The 18,139-nt window shown below is 40.4% G+C and overlaps 1 protein-coding gene across 1 annotated transcript in view; it reads left to right on the top strand.

Annotated features, from left to right (window-relative positions):
- CCDC73 (coiled-coil domain containing 73) overlaps positions 1-18,139 on the top strand; it is a 115,667-nt gene that overhangs the window by 17,044 nt on the left and 80,484 nt on the right. Inside the window, exons 2-5 of the mRNA XM_060262386.1 lie at positions 396-467; positions 1,523-1,594; positions 8,156-8,191; positions 13,664-13,738. Coding sequence (XP_060118369.1) covers positions 396-467; positions 1,523-1,594; positions 8,156-8,191; positions 13,664-13,738 — 255 coding nt within the window. The remainder of the gene's footprint in view (positions 1-395; positions 468-1,522; positions 1,595-8,155; positions 8,192-13,663; positions 13,739-18,139) is intronic.

Raw genomic sequence — 18,139 nt, 5'->3', positions numbered from 1 at the left:
TAAGCTTAATGACTGCTTCATTGATCACTCATTGAAGCTTCTCTTCATGTAGATTGCATTACAGAAGTCAATCTTCCTCCAGGCCATATAAAGTTTAGGACAACTATCCTTACCAACTATTGATTTCCAGGCCACAGTTCAAGGTGCTTTTTAATACATTGACTGAAACCTCCATTTCCAATCCAAATTGTCAGTAAAGAATGTATTTGAATGCAGGCATGTGGATTAACCAAAATTTCCCCCACAAAGCCAGATTCTAAACAAAGATGTAACTGCTGCATATAGAGTTGTGTTTGAAAAGCAGAAGAGTATCTTAATTAACAATTAACTAACAGTTCTTTAAACAAACCAATTTTTTTTTAAAAAATGGAATTTTTGTTTGTTTTTGAAACTAGGAGGCAGAAATTCATTATGAGAAGCAAATTAGCAAGTTTGTTATTGAAAAGCAGGAATTTCAGTGGCAAAAGGTTGGTATTTTTTAATAATTATGTATATTAGTAGCGTTTTATAGTAATTTAAATGAAGCTGGGGAAAATCTGATTTCTGGTCTGATTTTTGCGCATACTTCCTCAAGTGTATATAAAGGTTTGTGAAAACAGTGTTTGCCCATAGAAGTTTTTAATATCCTGAAAATATTATGTGATTTTTGAAGCTTTTGTTTAAAAGAGATGTTAAATATGACAAAATGTCATTCTACTGTTGAGGAGTGATTTGTTCTGTCAAAACTACATGTGGAGAAGGTTTGTGCTATCTGAGAACTACCTATTTGACCCTAGCCAGTAATACTGAACTTTCATAATTATGTCTTGATCTAGGAAATTCTGAGTGCAGGTGAGGGCTTAAACCATAACTGTGTTTATAGGCATCCAGAGCAGACTTGCAGAGGTGTTTGAATAGGCAATGGGTGTGATCACACAAGCAATTTGTTCCGACATAGCCACCCTTCCCCCACAGATTAAATGGGCACAATCACACACGCCCATCTGGCCCCCAGATGGGGAAGTGCTTCTGTGGTGGATTTCTGGACATTTAATCACCCTGGCACACTATGGAAATGCATGAGTGATGTGATCACTCCCCCCTATGTCTGGTGCGTCCTTTTCCTCCCTCCAACTTCACTCCAAGCACTCAACTGCTTGTGCACGTGCACAGTGCAATTTTTTTTAAAAAACGAAACTCATTCTCCATGGGTCTGTGGTTGTGGCGTGTTAGCAATGTGAATGACCGACCATGGGCCCATTCCACTTTTATGCCACTTTTGGTCCGACAAGAATAAAATTTTCAACCAAAAAGGTTTCCTTAAGGTGCACTGTCAGACCTATGATTTTGCTACTCAGTTGCAAGATTGTTAGTATTGTGTGCCTTCTGGAATAATTATTCCTAAATTATTTCTAAAACTGACACTGAAAATACAAATTGAAATATTTCATTAAGACATTAGCCTACTATCATATCTGACAAAGTGTTAGATGGTGAAGATCCATCTTGCAATTCTCTAATTTAAATTATTGTCAATAAATAGGAAGCTCTTCAATACCAGATAGAAACATTAAACAAGCAGCATTCAGAAGTCCTGATGGACTTTAAAAAACAGGTGAGTTTCCTTTTCTTTGCGATGATGATGTTGTTGTTGTACAGGTCAATTTTACTTATGTGGCAAGTGTTAATGATAACTTCATGATGTCTGTAATAAATTATAAAATATCTGTACAAAAATACCCTTAGGTTTTTTTGAACAGGTATTTACTGTACAAATTTATAAAATGTTATAAAATATCTGCACAAAAATACCCTTAGGTTTTTGTATGATTGCATATACTTTAATATTGTCATTCCAGTTCAGACAGATAGTTAAGCTAAAATGTTTGATATTAAACTGATTTAGTCTCTTTTGAAGTATCTGGAATTAAATAGATTGTAGTAATTCATCTTAATTGTGCCATTCTGTAATTGATTCTTTAAATGCATGTTATGGGAACAGCTTTTATTTTATAGGCTTTTTCAGATAACAACCCCACCCTATTACCATTAGCCTTGTATTATTGCTAATAGGTGGCGTGAATGAGTTTTGCTGCAGGGGACATCCTCTTTATTTCTTTTGAAAAACTGGGTGATGAGCACTCCTATTTTTTTTTAATGGAAGCACTATATAAATATAAAAGCAACTAAAAAGACACAAAAATTGCCACACAGTGCCAGGTTACTGCTGTGTGACAGGAATTGGCATTGTTGGTGCTTGCCACTTTTATGTTATTTTTTGAAATTCCTGTCTCTCCTGTGATTCTGTGGAATGGTATAAAATGAATAACAACAGTGAAATGATTAGACAGTGGCCTGGGCATAGGGCTACTAATCTCCAGGTGGAGCCTTAAATTCTCCTGGAATAAGGGCCGGCCCTAGACTATCTGGTGCCCTAGGCAAGACTAACTTTTGGTGCACTCCCTCCCCCCCCCCCCGATAACCAATTTTCAAAAACAGATGAATTGTGGGGGAAATGAAAAGCACAAAACTTGAACTTGCTCCCTGACCTGGATAGCCCAAGCAAACCTAATTTGTCAGATCTTGGAAGCTGAGCAGGGACAACTCTGGCAAAGTAATTTGATGGGAGACCTCCTTGAAATAACGAAGTTGGAAGGGCAGGCTTTATTTGGCCCCCTCTCTGAATATTCTCCAGGCCCACACTAGAAGTCAGCCACCAGAGGTTGACATGACTTCCAAGTGCATGTATGCGCATGCGCGCGCACACACACACAACTTGAAACTTGAAATATTGAAAGTCAACAATGCTACCAAACCCAGAATTGCTTCTCCACAGTTTGGTATACTTCCTCCCCTGTAGTCTGAGGAACATCTAAAGATTCACATCTATATGACATGCCTCCCCTTTAAAAGAAATGTCCAGCCTGATGAAGAGTTCTGGAGAAATGGAAAGCTTACACACTTTTTTCCCTACAAGACGTAAGTGCAGTAAGCACCCATAAGACCTATAAGACCAATAAGATTCCATACTCCCCAAAACATATTTCCTGGAAATGCTATTGAGGTTTATGATATCAGGCAACAGTAGGGTTGCCAAGCCCAATTCAAGAAATATCTGGGGACTTTGGGGGCGGAGCCAGGAGACTTTGGGGGTGGAACCAGGAGACATTGGGGGTGGAGCCAGGAGACATTGGGGGGTGGAGCCAGGGACAAGGGTGTGACAAGCATAATTGAACTCCAAGGGAGTTCTGGCCATCACATTTAAAGGGACAGCACACCTTTTCAAATGCCTTTCTTCCATAGGAAATACTGAAGGATAGGGGCACCATATTTTGGGGCTCATAGAATTAGACCCCCTGGTCCAATCGTTTTGAAACTTGGGGAGTATTTTGGGGAGAGGAACTAGATGCTATACGAAAAATTTGGTGCCTCTATGTCAAAAAATAGCCCCCCCCAGAGCCCCCAATACCAGCGGATCAATTCCCCATTATTCCCTATGGGAATCATTCTCCATAGGGAATAATAGAGTGCCAGGTAGACATTCCCCTCCCCTCCACGCTTTCTAAAGCGGGGGGAGGGCCTCCAAACCTTGGAATCCCCTGCCCCTCCCTCTCTCTCACACACAAATACTTACTAGATCTTGTTCCTGCAGAATATTCCTGCTTGCTCTGAAAACGAAAGCAAAAGAAAGGGAGGGGCCGTTCTCTGAGGAAACTTACTGATCCTTTTCCATGAAGCCCTTCCTGCTTCCTGCTCAGCCTTAAAGGCACACATTTTAAAAACTGTTTGCAGGTTTCTAAACCTGCAGGAGCTCTAAAACTACAGGATGACTGTGGGGGTGGGGCTTCCCCCGCAGGCCAGCTGGCTGGGGGCGGGGAGAAGCCTGTCAAAACGGGGGACTCCCCGCTGGGACCTGGGGATTGGGAAGCCTAGGCAACAGGACTACCCACCTGAAACACATTTTTGTGTCATTTTGGTTGCTACTACAAATAAATGGGTACAATAGGATTTTATTTTTGGATCCCCCCCCCCCTTTGGCCAATGCTGCTTTTTGAAACTTCCAGACTACAATCCTAAATATGTTTACTCTAGAGCAGCGTTTCCCATTTGCAGGGTTGTGACCCGGTACCAGGCCACAGCAACCTCAATATCGGGCCACAAGAAAAGCCAAAACTAGCCCCGCCCTCAGCAAAGCATAAGCTCTGCTCTGCTTCCTTCCTTTCCCATCTCTCTGTTATGCAGAGAAAAGCTAGGCTTGAAGACTGGCACAGGCTGCAAAGCCTGAGCTCCATTTTCCTTCCTTCCCCCAACGTCTCTGTGTTGTGCAGACAAAAGCTAAGCTTGAAAACTGACACAGGCTGCAAAGCCTGAGCCCTGTTTTCCTTCCTTCCTTCCCCCAGCATCTCTGTTGTGCAGATAAAAGCTAGGCTTGAAGACTGACACAGGCTGCAAAGCCTGAGCTCCACTTTCCTTCCTTCCATCCCCCAACATCTCTTTATTATGCAGAGAAAAGCTAGATGAAGACTGACACAGGCTGCAAAGTCTGAGCCCCGTTTTGCTTCCTTCCATCCCCCAATGTCCCTGTGTTGTGCAGAGAGGAGCTGGGCTGCCTCTCCTTCCTTCTCCCCCCCTCCCAGTGTTTGAAAGAAAAATCGGAGTCCACTGGCACTTTAGACCCATGAAGTGTTCTTCAAGGTATGAGCTTTCATCTACCTTGCAGTATGTTCTTTTGGGGAGATTTCCCCAGGACAACTGGGCAGCAAAGAAGAGGGGGTTGTTTTTTTCAGCCGGGAAGGGCGAAGAGTGGCCATTCCAGTAGCTATTTATTTTTTACCTAGGCAGTATTGTTGCTGGCTGGGGTCATCTGATAGCGAGTAAGGCTTTCTCCCCCCTTTGTTCCCCCCTTTTCTTTCTTTTTCTGCAAGCGATGCTGTGTCTGTATTCTTGGTGCTGGAGGGAAGCAATAGTGGGAGGGCTTCTAGTACCCTGGCCCCACTGGTGGACATTCTGGTGCTTTCTGGGCACTGTGAGAGTCTTTTGAACTAGATGGTTCACTGGCCTGATCCAACATGGCTTCTCTTATGTTCTTTCTTTCCTTTCCTTGGCTTTCCTTTCCTTGGCTTTCCTTTCCTTGGCTTTCCTTTCCTTGGCTTTCCTTGGCTTTCCTTTCCTTTCCTTTCCTTTCTCTTTCTCTTTTTTTCCTTTCCTTCCATTTTTACTGGATGAAACTTTTCTGTTCATCATACTGTTGTTACAGACATTGGAGCTCTGCCAATGAAACGTTGGCACCCCCAAATGGTCTTTCTATGAGATTTCTGTGTGAGTAAGTGAGAGTGAGAGGTGTGGGGCAGAAAGAGATTATTGGAGATTACTGCTGTATATCTCAACAGCACTGGAAGTGATGGTACTATGAACTTGGCACCATTTCACTGGTCCTGCTTTTAACAGCTGTCTGACACCAAAATTAAACTCCTCCTGTAGATATTAAAAAGGATGAAAAAAGTTCACTGACTAAATATCTGCACTAAAAAGTTCACTGACTAAATATTGGGGTCATGATTGTCTACCCCCCCCCCCCTTGAGAAGAGGACTATAAGGGACAGGGATTATGAGCCACACAGGACGACAAAGTTAGACTCCACTGGCACCTTTGCACATGAAAGCTCATACCTTGAATAAAACTATGTTGGTCTTAAAGGTGCCACTGGACCCTTACTTTGCTCTGCTGCTCCAGAGCAGCAGGGCTACTCGCAGAGGGTCTTCCTTCCCCTTGCAGTGTGGAGAAGACCAGCACAAGGTAAAGGAGATCAATAATTAAGGTGGAGGGAAAAGTGGGGGGGGGGAGCAATGCAAAATCCGCATTTACTGCCACGCTGATTGGTCCCAGGAAGAAGGAAAGGTGAATGAATGAAAGAGGCCTGACGGTGGTGGTGGATCTCAGTAAATGAGTTTGCTTGGCACAACTGCATTACTTGCTGGCCTACCCCTTCCCCGCCGCCATGAAAGAGCCCAGTTTTCTTCAGTGATGGAAAGTTATCTGGACTATGGAGACCTTTGCATGCCCCCCCCCCCCCTTCTTGCAAGTCATGTCTGCCATGTAGAGGGCAAGCGTTGTTGGCCTGAGTGCCACATCTTCCTGAGAAGGAGATGTTGCAAACAAAGAGAAGTCCCCCTGAGAGCAAGTAAAGCAAGCCCCAAAGGTGGTCCGGAATCTCGGGGACCTGCCCGGTGTGTGTAAAGTATTGCTTTGCCTTGGTTGCTTGACTGTCTGGTTTTGCATGATGCTTCTCACTGGCTGTGCCTCATTTGCACTGTCTAGCTGAAGAGGTCGCCCGCCCCTGCACACATGGTTCGTATGGGGGAGCAGGATGAGAAATCAAAGCAAGGAGGCTTTTTAGAGGCTGGATCCGGGTGGGAAAAACACAGTGCCAGGTCTGAATCCAGAGATAATCGGGATTGGAAGTAAGGGTGGATTCATGTGGAAGGGGGGTGCAAGGAATTCAGGAGTGGAATGACAGAGCAGATTGCCCGATCACCTTCCTCCACAACAACTCCCCCTGTGCCAAAATTTGCAAATGTCTTTGCCAGCTGCTGGCACTGGGACTCGACCTTCGTTGCCTGCAGGCTTGCTGTCGGTGTCTCTGGCCCCGCTGCCTCCCAGCCTCTGGGCACCAAGTGGGCTGGCCCAGCAGAGGGAACCATCACTGTCACTCTGCCCCCTCTCATCACTTTCTTCGGATTGCTGGCTGCGACACACATGATACCCCGCCCACCAGGTTGGCCTTAAAGGGTCAGCTGCCCAATTGCCCCTTGCCGTTCCTCCCTCCACCTGACCAGCTGCTCCTCAGCCCAGATGAAGAGCTTAAAGGCAATAAAAGGCAGGTGGGGAGGTGGGCAGGGACCATGAACATAAGGCACCAGTTTAAACCAGTTTAGGGGGAACCCCGGGGCCAGCAAGGAAGCAGGCTTGTGGCAGCGCATGAGATCATGGAGTCAAGTGGGGGGGTGCCCAATTTGGTGCACCCAAGGGCCAGTGCCCTAGGCAGTTGTCTAATTTGCCTAGTGGCAGGGCGAACCCTGCCTGGAATTACAATTGATCTCCATACTACAGAGTCCCTGGATGAAATGGTAGCTTTGGAGACTGGCCATGATAGAAATTATATCTCTGCTGAGCTCTGTCCCCGCCCAAATCTCTGCTTTCCCCAGGTCCCACCCTCAAAATCCAGGAATTTCCCAAGCTAGATTTGACAACCCTTCCTGGGCATGGATAGATTATATATCATCACCATTTCCATACAGGTTATTTTCCCTTAGTTCAATTAGGGTTGCCTATCCCCACTTGGGGATAGGGGACCCTCTGGTTTGGAGGCCCTCCTCCCATTTCAGGATTATCAGAAAGCAGGGGATAGAAAATGTCTTCTGGGCACCCCTTTATACCTTTTGGAGACCAGTCCCTATAGGGTATAATGGAGAATCAATCTGTAGATATCTGGGACTCGGGGGGGTGTTTTTTGAGGTAGAGGCACCAAATTTTCATCATCGCATCTGGTGCGTCTCCTCAAATCCCCACCCCAACTTTCAAAAATATTGAACCAGGGGGTCCAATTCTGTGAGTCCCAAAAGAAGATGCCCTATCCTCCATTATTTCCAATAGAGGGAAGGCAATTAAAGGGCACATGAGCCCTTTAAATGTGATGGCCAGAATTCCCTTCAGAGTTCAATCAAGCTTATTACATCCTTGCTCCACCCCCAAAGTCTTCGGGCTCCTCCCCCAAAGTCCTCAGATATCCTCACATTCTTAATGTAAGAGATACTGAAAAAATATTCATGTCACAGATTTTCTAGAATTACTACTGTGACTTTGCAGTGATAAATATCTTCTCTATATAGTTAGAGTTTCATATTTGAGTTATTTTTAAAGATTTTTGGCTGAAAGTCACCTAGATGTGGTAAGCAAATGTGACCTCCCTGGGCCAAGATTCCCATTCCCGTCAAAATCACTTCAGGTTTCTGCCCCCCCCCCCCTGCCATTTCCATGACAAGAGCTGGGGAGAAGGACTTTTGGTTTCGTATATTTCATTTGTTAAAAAGCTTTAAACATAACTTACTTTGGCTAAAATATTACATATATTCTTTGAACATTAAAAAAAATTTTTTCTTGCTTTTGGAATGCAAGTTTCAGGCAAGAATATTTGCTATTGAAGAAGAAAAGGTAATGCATGTATTTATAAATATGATTTATTTGTTCAATGAATGTGTAGTCAATTAGTGGCTAGAACCCCAAATGCTGGGCGTGTTTTATCCTGGCCATTTATAACAATGTTTCTGCTCTTGCCTTCTGGAAGAAAAACACCCCCCCCCCCCCATATACTGGATGAGTCTTATCAAAGGCCTTCTAGAGCAGCACTTTATCAGTATAAGTTGCCATAAAAGAAGCATAATAACCGTTCATAACATTAATATTTGGTGATAAGATATTTGCCATAGTTTTGCCTTAGCAAATAAAATATCATCACCTGTCATCATTTGTCTTTTATTGCTTTTTTCTATTAAAACAATTTTATTGGTAACATATGGTAATAAATCTATATCTTACATCTTTAAAAACTTCTTTTATCTACCCCATATATTACTTTCTACCCACCCCTCCCCCCATTACTTGACCCCCGCCAGTGTTATTTACTTAAAAAGCAAATATTTAAAGGTACCCTTAACTATTAAAACAAAAATTTATATTCTTCTTCTTTTTAAAACTTAATCATTATCAAAAATTTCCCAATGTCCTTTTATTTTCCGCTCTTTTTCTACATATCTTCTAAACTTTTCCCACTCTGTCTTAAAAACTTCCAAATCATACTCTCTTAATATTCTTGTTAATTTGTCCATTTCACTCCATGTCATAACTTTTATAATCCAATCCCATTTCTCTGGTATTTTTTCTTGCTTCCACAACTGCACATACAATGTTCTAGCAGCTGAGAGCAGGTACCAGATTAAAATTCTATCTTCTTTTGGAAATTTTTCCATTTGTAATCCCAACAAAAAAGTCTCTGCAACTTTATTAAACTCATATCCCAAGATCTTAGAAATCTCTTGCTGAATCATCTGCCAAAACATTTTAGCTCTTTCACAAGTCCACCACATATGGTAGAAAGAACCTTCATGCTTTTTACATTTCCAACATCTGTCTGGCATCTTGTTATTCATCTTTGCCAATTTTTTAGGAGTCATATACCATCTATACATCATCTTAAAACAGTTTTCTTTAATACTTTGACATGTTGCAAGTTTTATAGAGTTCTTCCACAAATATTCCCAAGTTTCCATCTGTATTTCTTTATTGACATTAATTGTCCATTTAAACATTTGAGATTTCACTACTTCATCCTCTGTAGACCATTGTAGAAGTAATTTATATACTTTTGAAATTAATTTATCATTGTCTCCAAGCAGAACTTTTTCCATTTCTGTTTGCTCTTTCCTTATTCCTTCAGTTTTAATATCATTCTCCACCAAGCTCTTTATTTGTTGCATTTGAAACCAATCATATTTATGATTCAACTCTTCAGCAGTTTTCAGTTCTATTTTGCCACTTTGTATTTTTAATAATTGATTATATGACAATCACTTTTCTTCGCCTATCTCAGCCGTTATTTTTATTACTTCAGCTGGCACTATCCATAACGGTCTTCTCTCATCTCCATATTTCTTGTATTTCATCCATGTATTTAACAAATTATTTCTTATATAATGGTGAGAGAAAAAACCGTCCATCTTCTTTTTTCCATAATACAAATATGCGTGCCAACCAAATTTATTTCCGTGACCTTCCAGCACTAAAAGTTTTTTATTTAACAATGTTATCCATTCTTTCATCCACACTAAACAAACTGCTTCCTGATATAATTTTAAATTCGGTAGTTGAAACCCACCTCCCTCTTTTGCATCTGTCAAAATTTTCATTTTAATCCTTGGTTTCTTCCCAGCCCACACAAATTCTGAGATTTTCCTTCGCCATTTATCAAATTGTTTGCCATCCTTCACAATAGGAATAGGTTGAAACAAATACATTATTCTTGGTAAGATATTCATTTTAATTGCAGCTATTCTACCCAACAATGACAAATTAAGCTTGTTCCATTTTAGCATGTCTTCATCCATTTTACGCCATAACTTCTCATAATTATTTTTAAACAGATCAATATTCTTCATTGTTATTCCACCCCTAGGTACTTTACCTTGGAAGTGACTTCACAGCTCGTTAGTCTCTGTAATTCTTGTTGTTTGTTCATCTGCATATTTTTACACAGAATTTTTGATTTTTCTCTATTAATACAAAGTTCCGCCAACTCCCCATATTCTTGTATTTTAGCTAACAGCAAAGGTGTAACTTGTATGGGGTTTTCGTTTATAAACATTATATCATCAGCAAAAGCTCTGTATTTGTAAGTAAATCCTTTTATTCTTAAATCTTCTATAGCTTTTTCTTCTTGGATCTGCATCAGTAATATTTCAAGAGTCATTATAAACAACAGTGGTGAAAGCGGACAGCCTTGTCTAGTACCTTTGCTAATTTTCATATCTTCTGTAAGATCTGCATTTATACACAACCTTGCACTTTGTTCAGAGTATATTGCTTTTATCATTCTTATAAAACTTTCTCCCAGCTCCATTTTTTCCATTACTGCAAACATAAAACCCCAATTTAAATTGTCAAATGCTTTTTCTGCATCTGCAAAGAATAATGCTACTTCTTTTTCTGGATGTCTTTCATAATATTCTACAATATTTACAACAGTTCTAATATTGTCTCTTATTTGTCTTTTGGGAAGAAACCCTGCTTGATCTTCCTTTATAAAATTTATCAAATATTGTTTAAGCCGCTCTGCCAAGATTTTTGTAAATATTTTATAGTCATTATTTAATAGTGAAATTGGCCTATAATTTTTTACATTTGTGACATCTCTATCTTCCTTAGGTATCAACGAAATAACAGCTTCTTTCCATGTGTTTGGTACATTCCCTTTTATTCTTATCGTATTCATCAACTTCTGCAGTCTTGGTATTAATTCATCTTTAAAGGTTTTAAAATATTTAGCTGTATATCCATCTGGCCCAGGTGCTTTTCCATTTTCCATTGTGTTAATTGCTGCTTCAATTTCTATTTTTTCAATTGGATCATTCAAAACTTTTTGCATATTTTCAGTTAAGGGCTCTATTTTTATCTTTTGTAAATACTCATCCATCTTCTCTTTCTTTATTTTAACACCTTTAAACAATTTGGCATAGTACTTAAAAAATTCTCTTTTTATTCTCTCTTGAGTAACCACTTCTCTTCCATCTACCACAATTCTGTTAATAATTCTATTTTCTCTCTTTTTCTTCAATTGCCAAGCCAAAACTTTCCCGGTTTATTTGCTCCCTCAAAGGATTTCTGCTGAAGTCTTTTCAAACTCCATTCAACTTCTTTATTTAGCAAATGTCTCAATTGAGTTTGTAATATTGTAATTTCCCTTAAAATTTTCTTTTTCCCTGGTCTTTTTCTCAACTCCCCTTCCTTTTTCTTTATTTCATTTTGAATGTCCAACAACTGTTTTTCTTTTACTCTCTTATCTTTATTATTCAAAGTAATCAACATTCCTCTCATTACTGCCTTATAGGCATCCCAGACCATCTGAAAATCAATATCCTCTTTGTCATACGCTTGGAAAAAAGCTTTAGTTTCATTTTCTAGGTATGTCACTGTTTCTTTATTCTGTAGCAAATCTTCATTCAATCTCCATCTTCTCAACTTCTTGGACAATTTTGTAATCCACATTATTGGGTTATGATCAACCCCAATTTTAGGTAAAATCTCTATCTTCCTTGTTTAATTCCCCACAACATGTCAATTCTAGAAAAAGTTTTGTGTCTTGCTAAAAAAAAAGTATAGTCCCAAACTTCAGGATTAAATTTCCTCCATATATCTTCCAAATTTTCTTGTTTAACCAATTCAAAAAAAGACTTTGGCAATTTTCCTTCTTTGCTATTGTTTTTTTTTCCCTCTACAGACCTGTCCAATGAGTTCTTAACTGTTCCATTAAAGTCACCCATTATCAAAACTTGGTCATAGGTCAGTTCATCAAGCTGTTGCATAATGTCTTTTAAAAAAGCATCCTTTGCACCATTAGGCGCATACAATCCCAATAACAACGGTTTTTTTCCATTTAATATTGTCTCTACTGCTACAAATCTTCCATCTTTATCTTTAAACACTAATTTTGGCTCCAATTCTTGTTTAATATACAAAACCACTCCCCTTTTCTTCTGTTCAACCAATGAAAAAAATTCCACTCCCAATTGTTTATTCCATGAAAATCTATAATCCTTTTGTTTAATATGCACTTCTTGCAAACAAATTATATTACAGTTTTGTTTCTTAATCCAATGAAATGTTGCCCTTCTTTTTTGTGGTGAATTTAGTCCATTAACATTCCAAGACAATAATTTGTAATCCATCATGTTGCAAATTCTTTATTTTCTTCAAAAAATCTATGCAGTTCCTGAGCATTTGTAATTGTGATTCTCTTCCCCTGGAGTTCAAAGCTCAAACCTTCAGGTATTATCCATCTAAACTTCATTCCATTGTCTCTCAATTTTTCTGTCAACTTTTTATATGTTCTTCTATCATTTATCACTTGCCTTGGCAGCTCCTTCATGATTCTCACTCTACTGCCTCCCACTATCAGTGTCTTTTCAAAGTTTTTATTCATGATCCTTCCCACCATTTCCTTTGTCATATATCTTATGACAACATCTCTTGGTAAATTATGTTTCTTGGCATAAAGTGAGTTCACTCTATACATATAGTCATACATGTTTTTAGTCTCTTCAGGGTCTTCCTCTAAAAATTCTGCAATTATTTTTATTATATATTCTTTTAAATCACCATCCTCCTTTTCAGGTACTCCTCTCAGACGTATCTGAGTCTCCATCAATTTGCAGTCATGGATTGTCATTTTTTCTTGCATTTTCAACAAGGTGGAATTTGTCTTTTATTGCTTTTGACCCCATTGTTCCATTTCCCCCCTTGTATAACCACATGCATGTGTGTTTATGGTTGGATCCATCAGAAGGCACTTGCCAGTATGGATATTTTCTACTTCTTCCTTTCTCCTGCCGCTTTAGACACCTTTAAACAGCTGGTGCTTGAGGTATATGAGTATAAAACCATGTGGCCAGTGGGGAGGTAGGCAGGGAGAAGATGGAGCTGGGTGACACCCCCCCCCCCCCGCACTAACTGCTGGTAAAAGAGGTTCACAGCAATTTTTCACCAAGTTCCCTTTCTGCACTGCAGGCATATCAGACTATGTGGCTGTTTGTCCGTTCAGGTCCTTGCAACAACCAATGTCATCTTTTTTTTTGAGGGTTCAGAAGGTTCTTGTGGGAAAGGGTGAGAGCAGGAAAGACCTGCATCTATGAGAGCCTTTTCACCCATATTTTGTCAGATTAAATTCAGAATGTCTGCAAGTGAGGATTCACATAAAATATCTGAAATGAACAAGTTAACAAGTGTAAATCTGTTAGTCCTTAAGTCTCCTTTTTTCCCTTCAAGACTGACACAGTTATTCTTGTGAGAATAGGCTGAGAATTGTTTCTCATTATAAATTATCTTCTTTTAATTAAAATTGCTGTTTCTTTGAAGGGGAAGTATTTACTTGCTGAAGAATCAAGAGAAAGAGAAACGGAAAGACTGAAGGAAACATTAAAAATGCTACAGGTAACTTTATATACAACAAAATCTGTGCACAGCAGCCAACTTAGCTGAGTAAAATAAGCTGCACTCTCTTTTTTTTGGGAGGTGATATGAAGAAGGGAAAATACCATACAAAACCTTATGTCTTCCATGCAACTGCTTGCTGAATCCAGACTTCATTTTAAAAAGTGAGGTCATTAGGTTAGCCTGGTTAATAGCATGTGCAGCAACCACTTGTACATGCAATTTATCATTCACTAAAAATAGTGCCCATCTATAGCCTGCTTCCAGGTTACATACAGCCTTTAGCTCAGGGGTGTCAAACATGCAGCCAGAGGCCAAATCAGGTCACTGAAGGGCTCCTATCAGGCCCCTGAGCAACTGGCTGTCATCTGCTTCCTTCTCCCTCCCTCTCACTTCCTTCTGCATAACAGCTTGCTTTACGAGGCTTGCTCAGTCACACAGCAGGTACAGAGCAAAACTTCTATTTTCTCCATTGGCTGAGGTTCCTCCCTTGGGGAGGAAGGGGGGAAGGCACACCTTGTTTTTCCATGCTCTCTCAATCGCACGACAGAGCTACTGAATGAAGCCTCTCTTCCTTCTATTGGCTGAAGCTTCTTTCCCTTTTGGTCCCCTGTGGAAGGAAGGAAGGAGCCAGAGCTTCCTTTGCCCAGCTCCCTGGACCTCATGGGAGAGATACAAAGAAAGCACCTTTAAGACCGAGTGCTAATGTTTTAAGCATGTTTAAATTTTTTTTTAAAAAAATATTTAATTGTGTTTGTCTGTGTCCTTTATAAAGTTTATATCTCTGCTACCTAATCTTAAATAGGTACACACATGGCCTGACCTGACAAGGTCTCATTTATGTCAGATCCATTCCTCATAACAAATGACTTTGACACCCTTCCTTTAGCTGGATTGAGGCAATTTTTTTGTAAACAGAATTTGCTATGTGTTTCAGGCCAAAATTTCAGGAATATGCAGCATCATAAAATAATCACTATTATGTTGCTGTTTCTTACTCCTGTAATTGATGTTGGTAAGATATTGTGGAACTTATTTATGATGAAATATAGACTTAAGCACAGTTGCCCATGCCTTCATATCCATCAAGGAAGGCTACTTTAATGCCTAGGATGTGTGTTCAGAGTTTTTGATGAATGGGACATTAGAAACATACTACATAGGTGCTTCAGCATGTGCAATGGCTTCTTGAGGCAAAATACTAAGTTTTATTCATTTATTTAGAATTTTAAAAGACTACCCTATCTCCAAATGACTAAGTAATGATTCACTTTCAAGCACACTTATTTCTAATATTTAAATGAGGGACACTACCAAAATGGATCGCAACGTGTGTGTATATATATATATATATATATATATATATATATATATATATATGAGATAAAATGCTGCAAACCTGTCTGTAAGTGAGGCAGGCAAAGAGGTTAAAACTTCTACTTCCAAAGTCAAGCTGGAAGGTTTTTTTTCCAGACAGAAAAGAGAAGAGAAAGCTCTTAATTGCCATAATTGTCAAAAGCCAGTGAGTTTTCATTCTCCAAGTCTCAATAGTCTCTCTCTGAAGAATCCTTGGTTATAAGGGCACCCCAGGAACTATTATTTACTCTATTGGGAAACCTATAATGAGAAATGACAGCTGATTCAAGTTGGGAAAGGGGGGGCTTAGGCCCATTCTTCATGCGCACCAGGGTCTCAATTAAAATTGCATCTGGGTACAGAATTCCCAGCTCACTTGTAATGCAAAGTCCTTGTGGTGGCCCCAAAGACTCTTTAATTTGCACTACTGGGTCAGACCATTGGTCATCTAGTCCAGCATCCTGTCTCACACAGTGGCCAACCAGTTCCTCTGTATGGCCAACAAAAGGGCATAGAGGCTGAGACCTTCCCCTGATGTTGTCTCCTAGCTCTGGGACTCAGAGATTTAGTGTCTCTGAACATCCATGCCCAGTGGGATTTGTTACTTTGCCACAGGGCATGTAAAGCAGAGATGTTGCACCAGGCATTTTGGTTGAGGACAGCAATGGCACAGTATGTAATCTGGCACTCTCATACCCTCCATTCTCTGTGAGCCCCCCTAGGAGGCTTGTGAAATCTGAAATTTTCCTGCCATCTTGGAATGGATTGAATTTTGATGTATATATTATGTATTTTACTGTAGGATTTTAATTTCTAGTTATTTATTATGTGTTCCTTTCCGTTGTAAGCCACTCTGACCCCAGCTTGCAGGGAAGGGCAGCCTAAAATGATTAATTAATTTTATCATATTTATATCCTATCTTCCCCTAGTGGGCTCTGTAGCCAGGGTATAAATGGACAAGTTCTCTTATGGATTAAAAACTGGTTAATTAACAGGAAACAGAGAGTGAATATAAATGGTCAGTTTTCAAAGTGGAGGATGATAAGCAGTGGTGTACCACAGGGCTCAGTACTGGTTCTGGTGTTTTTTAACTTGTTCATTAATAATTTGAAGTTGGGGTAAGCAGTGAAATGACTAAGTTTGTGGATGACACTAAATTGTTCAGCGTGGTGAGAACCAGAGAGGATTGTGAAGTGCTCCAGAGGGATTTGTTGAGGCTGGATGTATGGCCGTCAATATGATAAATGAGATTCAATGTGGGCAAGTGCAAAATAATGCACACTGGGGCCAAAAACCCTAACTATAAATACACTTTATGTCAGGAATGTCAAACATGCAACCCGGGGGCCTAATCAGGCCCCTGGAGGGCTCCTATCAGGCCCCTGAGCAACTGGCTGTCATCTGCTTCCTTCTCCCTCTCTCTTGCTTCCTTCTGCATCACAGCTTGCTTTGCAAGACTTTCTCAATCGCACAGGAGCTACAGAGCAAAACCTGGGGTGCCTGAGGTGGCCTGGGGTGCCTGAGGCACTAGCACTGGGCCTGCCTGGGTCCTGGGCAGGCAAAAGAGGTGGTGGCAACAGAAAGCAGCCTCTGAGTGGTGGAGAGGCACCCCACCTGTCCAGGACCCAGGCAGATGAAAGAGGTGGTGCTCAGCAGCAAGGTGTGCGCACCACTGTGAAGGGCAGGGGTCCTTGCCTGGGGCAGCAGGACCCATGGCTGGTGCATGGGAGTAGGCAGCAGCCTGCGTTGCCACTTTGCCTATGGGGCGCCCCCTCCCTGCCACTCTTGGCTGAGAGCAGCTGGACAGCACATTGGCGGCGCTCTCCACCGAGCCTAGCTTTCCTTGCAAGGGAAGCTAGGCTCAGAGAGAATGCACTCTACCTGGCTGCTCTCACCTTGAAGAGAGGGATGGATGGAGAACAGGATGTAAAAATGAGAACATTTGCACCACCTAGTGGATGTAATACATAATCAATAAATCCATAGTTAAGAATCACAGGAAACCACTGCAAGTGTAAAGTTAAAACTCCAGATAAGGTGAGGAGCAAAATTTTGAATGTAGATCCAGTAATATTATGTGGATTTCTAGCAGGCAAATTCAATGTTCAAAAAATCAGAATCAACAATGAGTGTAGAATCAGTCCCAGTCTGCCAACAAACCTAGTTGGAGAAGTATGGGCAGAAGACTTTCTGCTCTGTGAAATAGGCCTTGTGGTTCCTTTTCTCAGTATATGTGACCAGATAACGAGGCCTCTGAAGGTCAAAACTGCAATCTTTAATTGAAATATAATATCAATCATTTGTTCAATTTTAATATGGTCAATGACCAGTACAAATCAGAAAAAAATTACAAAAGCTAAAAAACAAAGCTAAAATACTTACAGAATATTCAAATATCGCATAAGATAACTGTAGGAAATAGGGTATATAAAATACTGATTAAAATTTGGCTTCAGAACATAATATATCTTTGTGAACTTTACATGCAATTGAAAAGAACCTTGCACAAGGACCTGTAATCTGTGGGTTCACTCCCACTATAAACTTCCTAGTGACCTCAAAATTAGAAAGGCTGGAATGGCCCTGAAATCTACTTATGAAGGAACTAATTAACCTTGCCCATATCTCCTGATAAAATTGGCTTGAGAGGAGAACATGTTCAACAGTTTTGATGGCCCTGCTCCACAAGGACAAACCCTCTCATTCTAAGAGATCTTTCTATATCTCCCCTCTAAAACTGCAGAGGGGAGTGCATGCCATCTAGCTAGGGAAAAGGCTCTACAGTGAACAGGGGATTCCAGTGATGAGAGATACACTGCTGGTGCTGCAATGAATCTAGAATTATCTGGTGCCAGAAAATTTGGCACTTCACTGAGATCTTGTTGCCGTAATATTAATCAATTAAGATGTTATAGTGCCAGTGCTGTACAGTTTTTACTAATTTTAGTTTCTGAGGATTCTTCATAGATCTCTGTGCAGAATGCATTACAAGAGTCTAATTTGGATTTTCATAAGGCATGCATAACAGTAGCCAGGTCAGGTTG

Source organism: Heteronotia binoei, chromosome 21, assembly GCF_032191835.1.
Source record: "Heteronotia binoei isolate CCM8104 ecotype False Entrance Well chromosome 21, APGP_CSIRO_Hbin_v1, whole genome shotgun sequence".
Classification (NCBI taxonomy): Eukaryota; Metazoa; Chordata; class Lepidosauria; order Squamata; family Gekkonidae; genus Heteronotia; species Heteronotia binoei.
The sequence above is the reverse complement of the archived record's forward strand: the minus strand, read 5'-3'. Positions and strand labels throughout refer to the sequence as shown.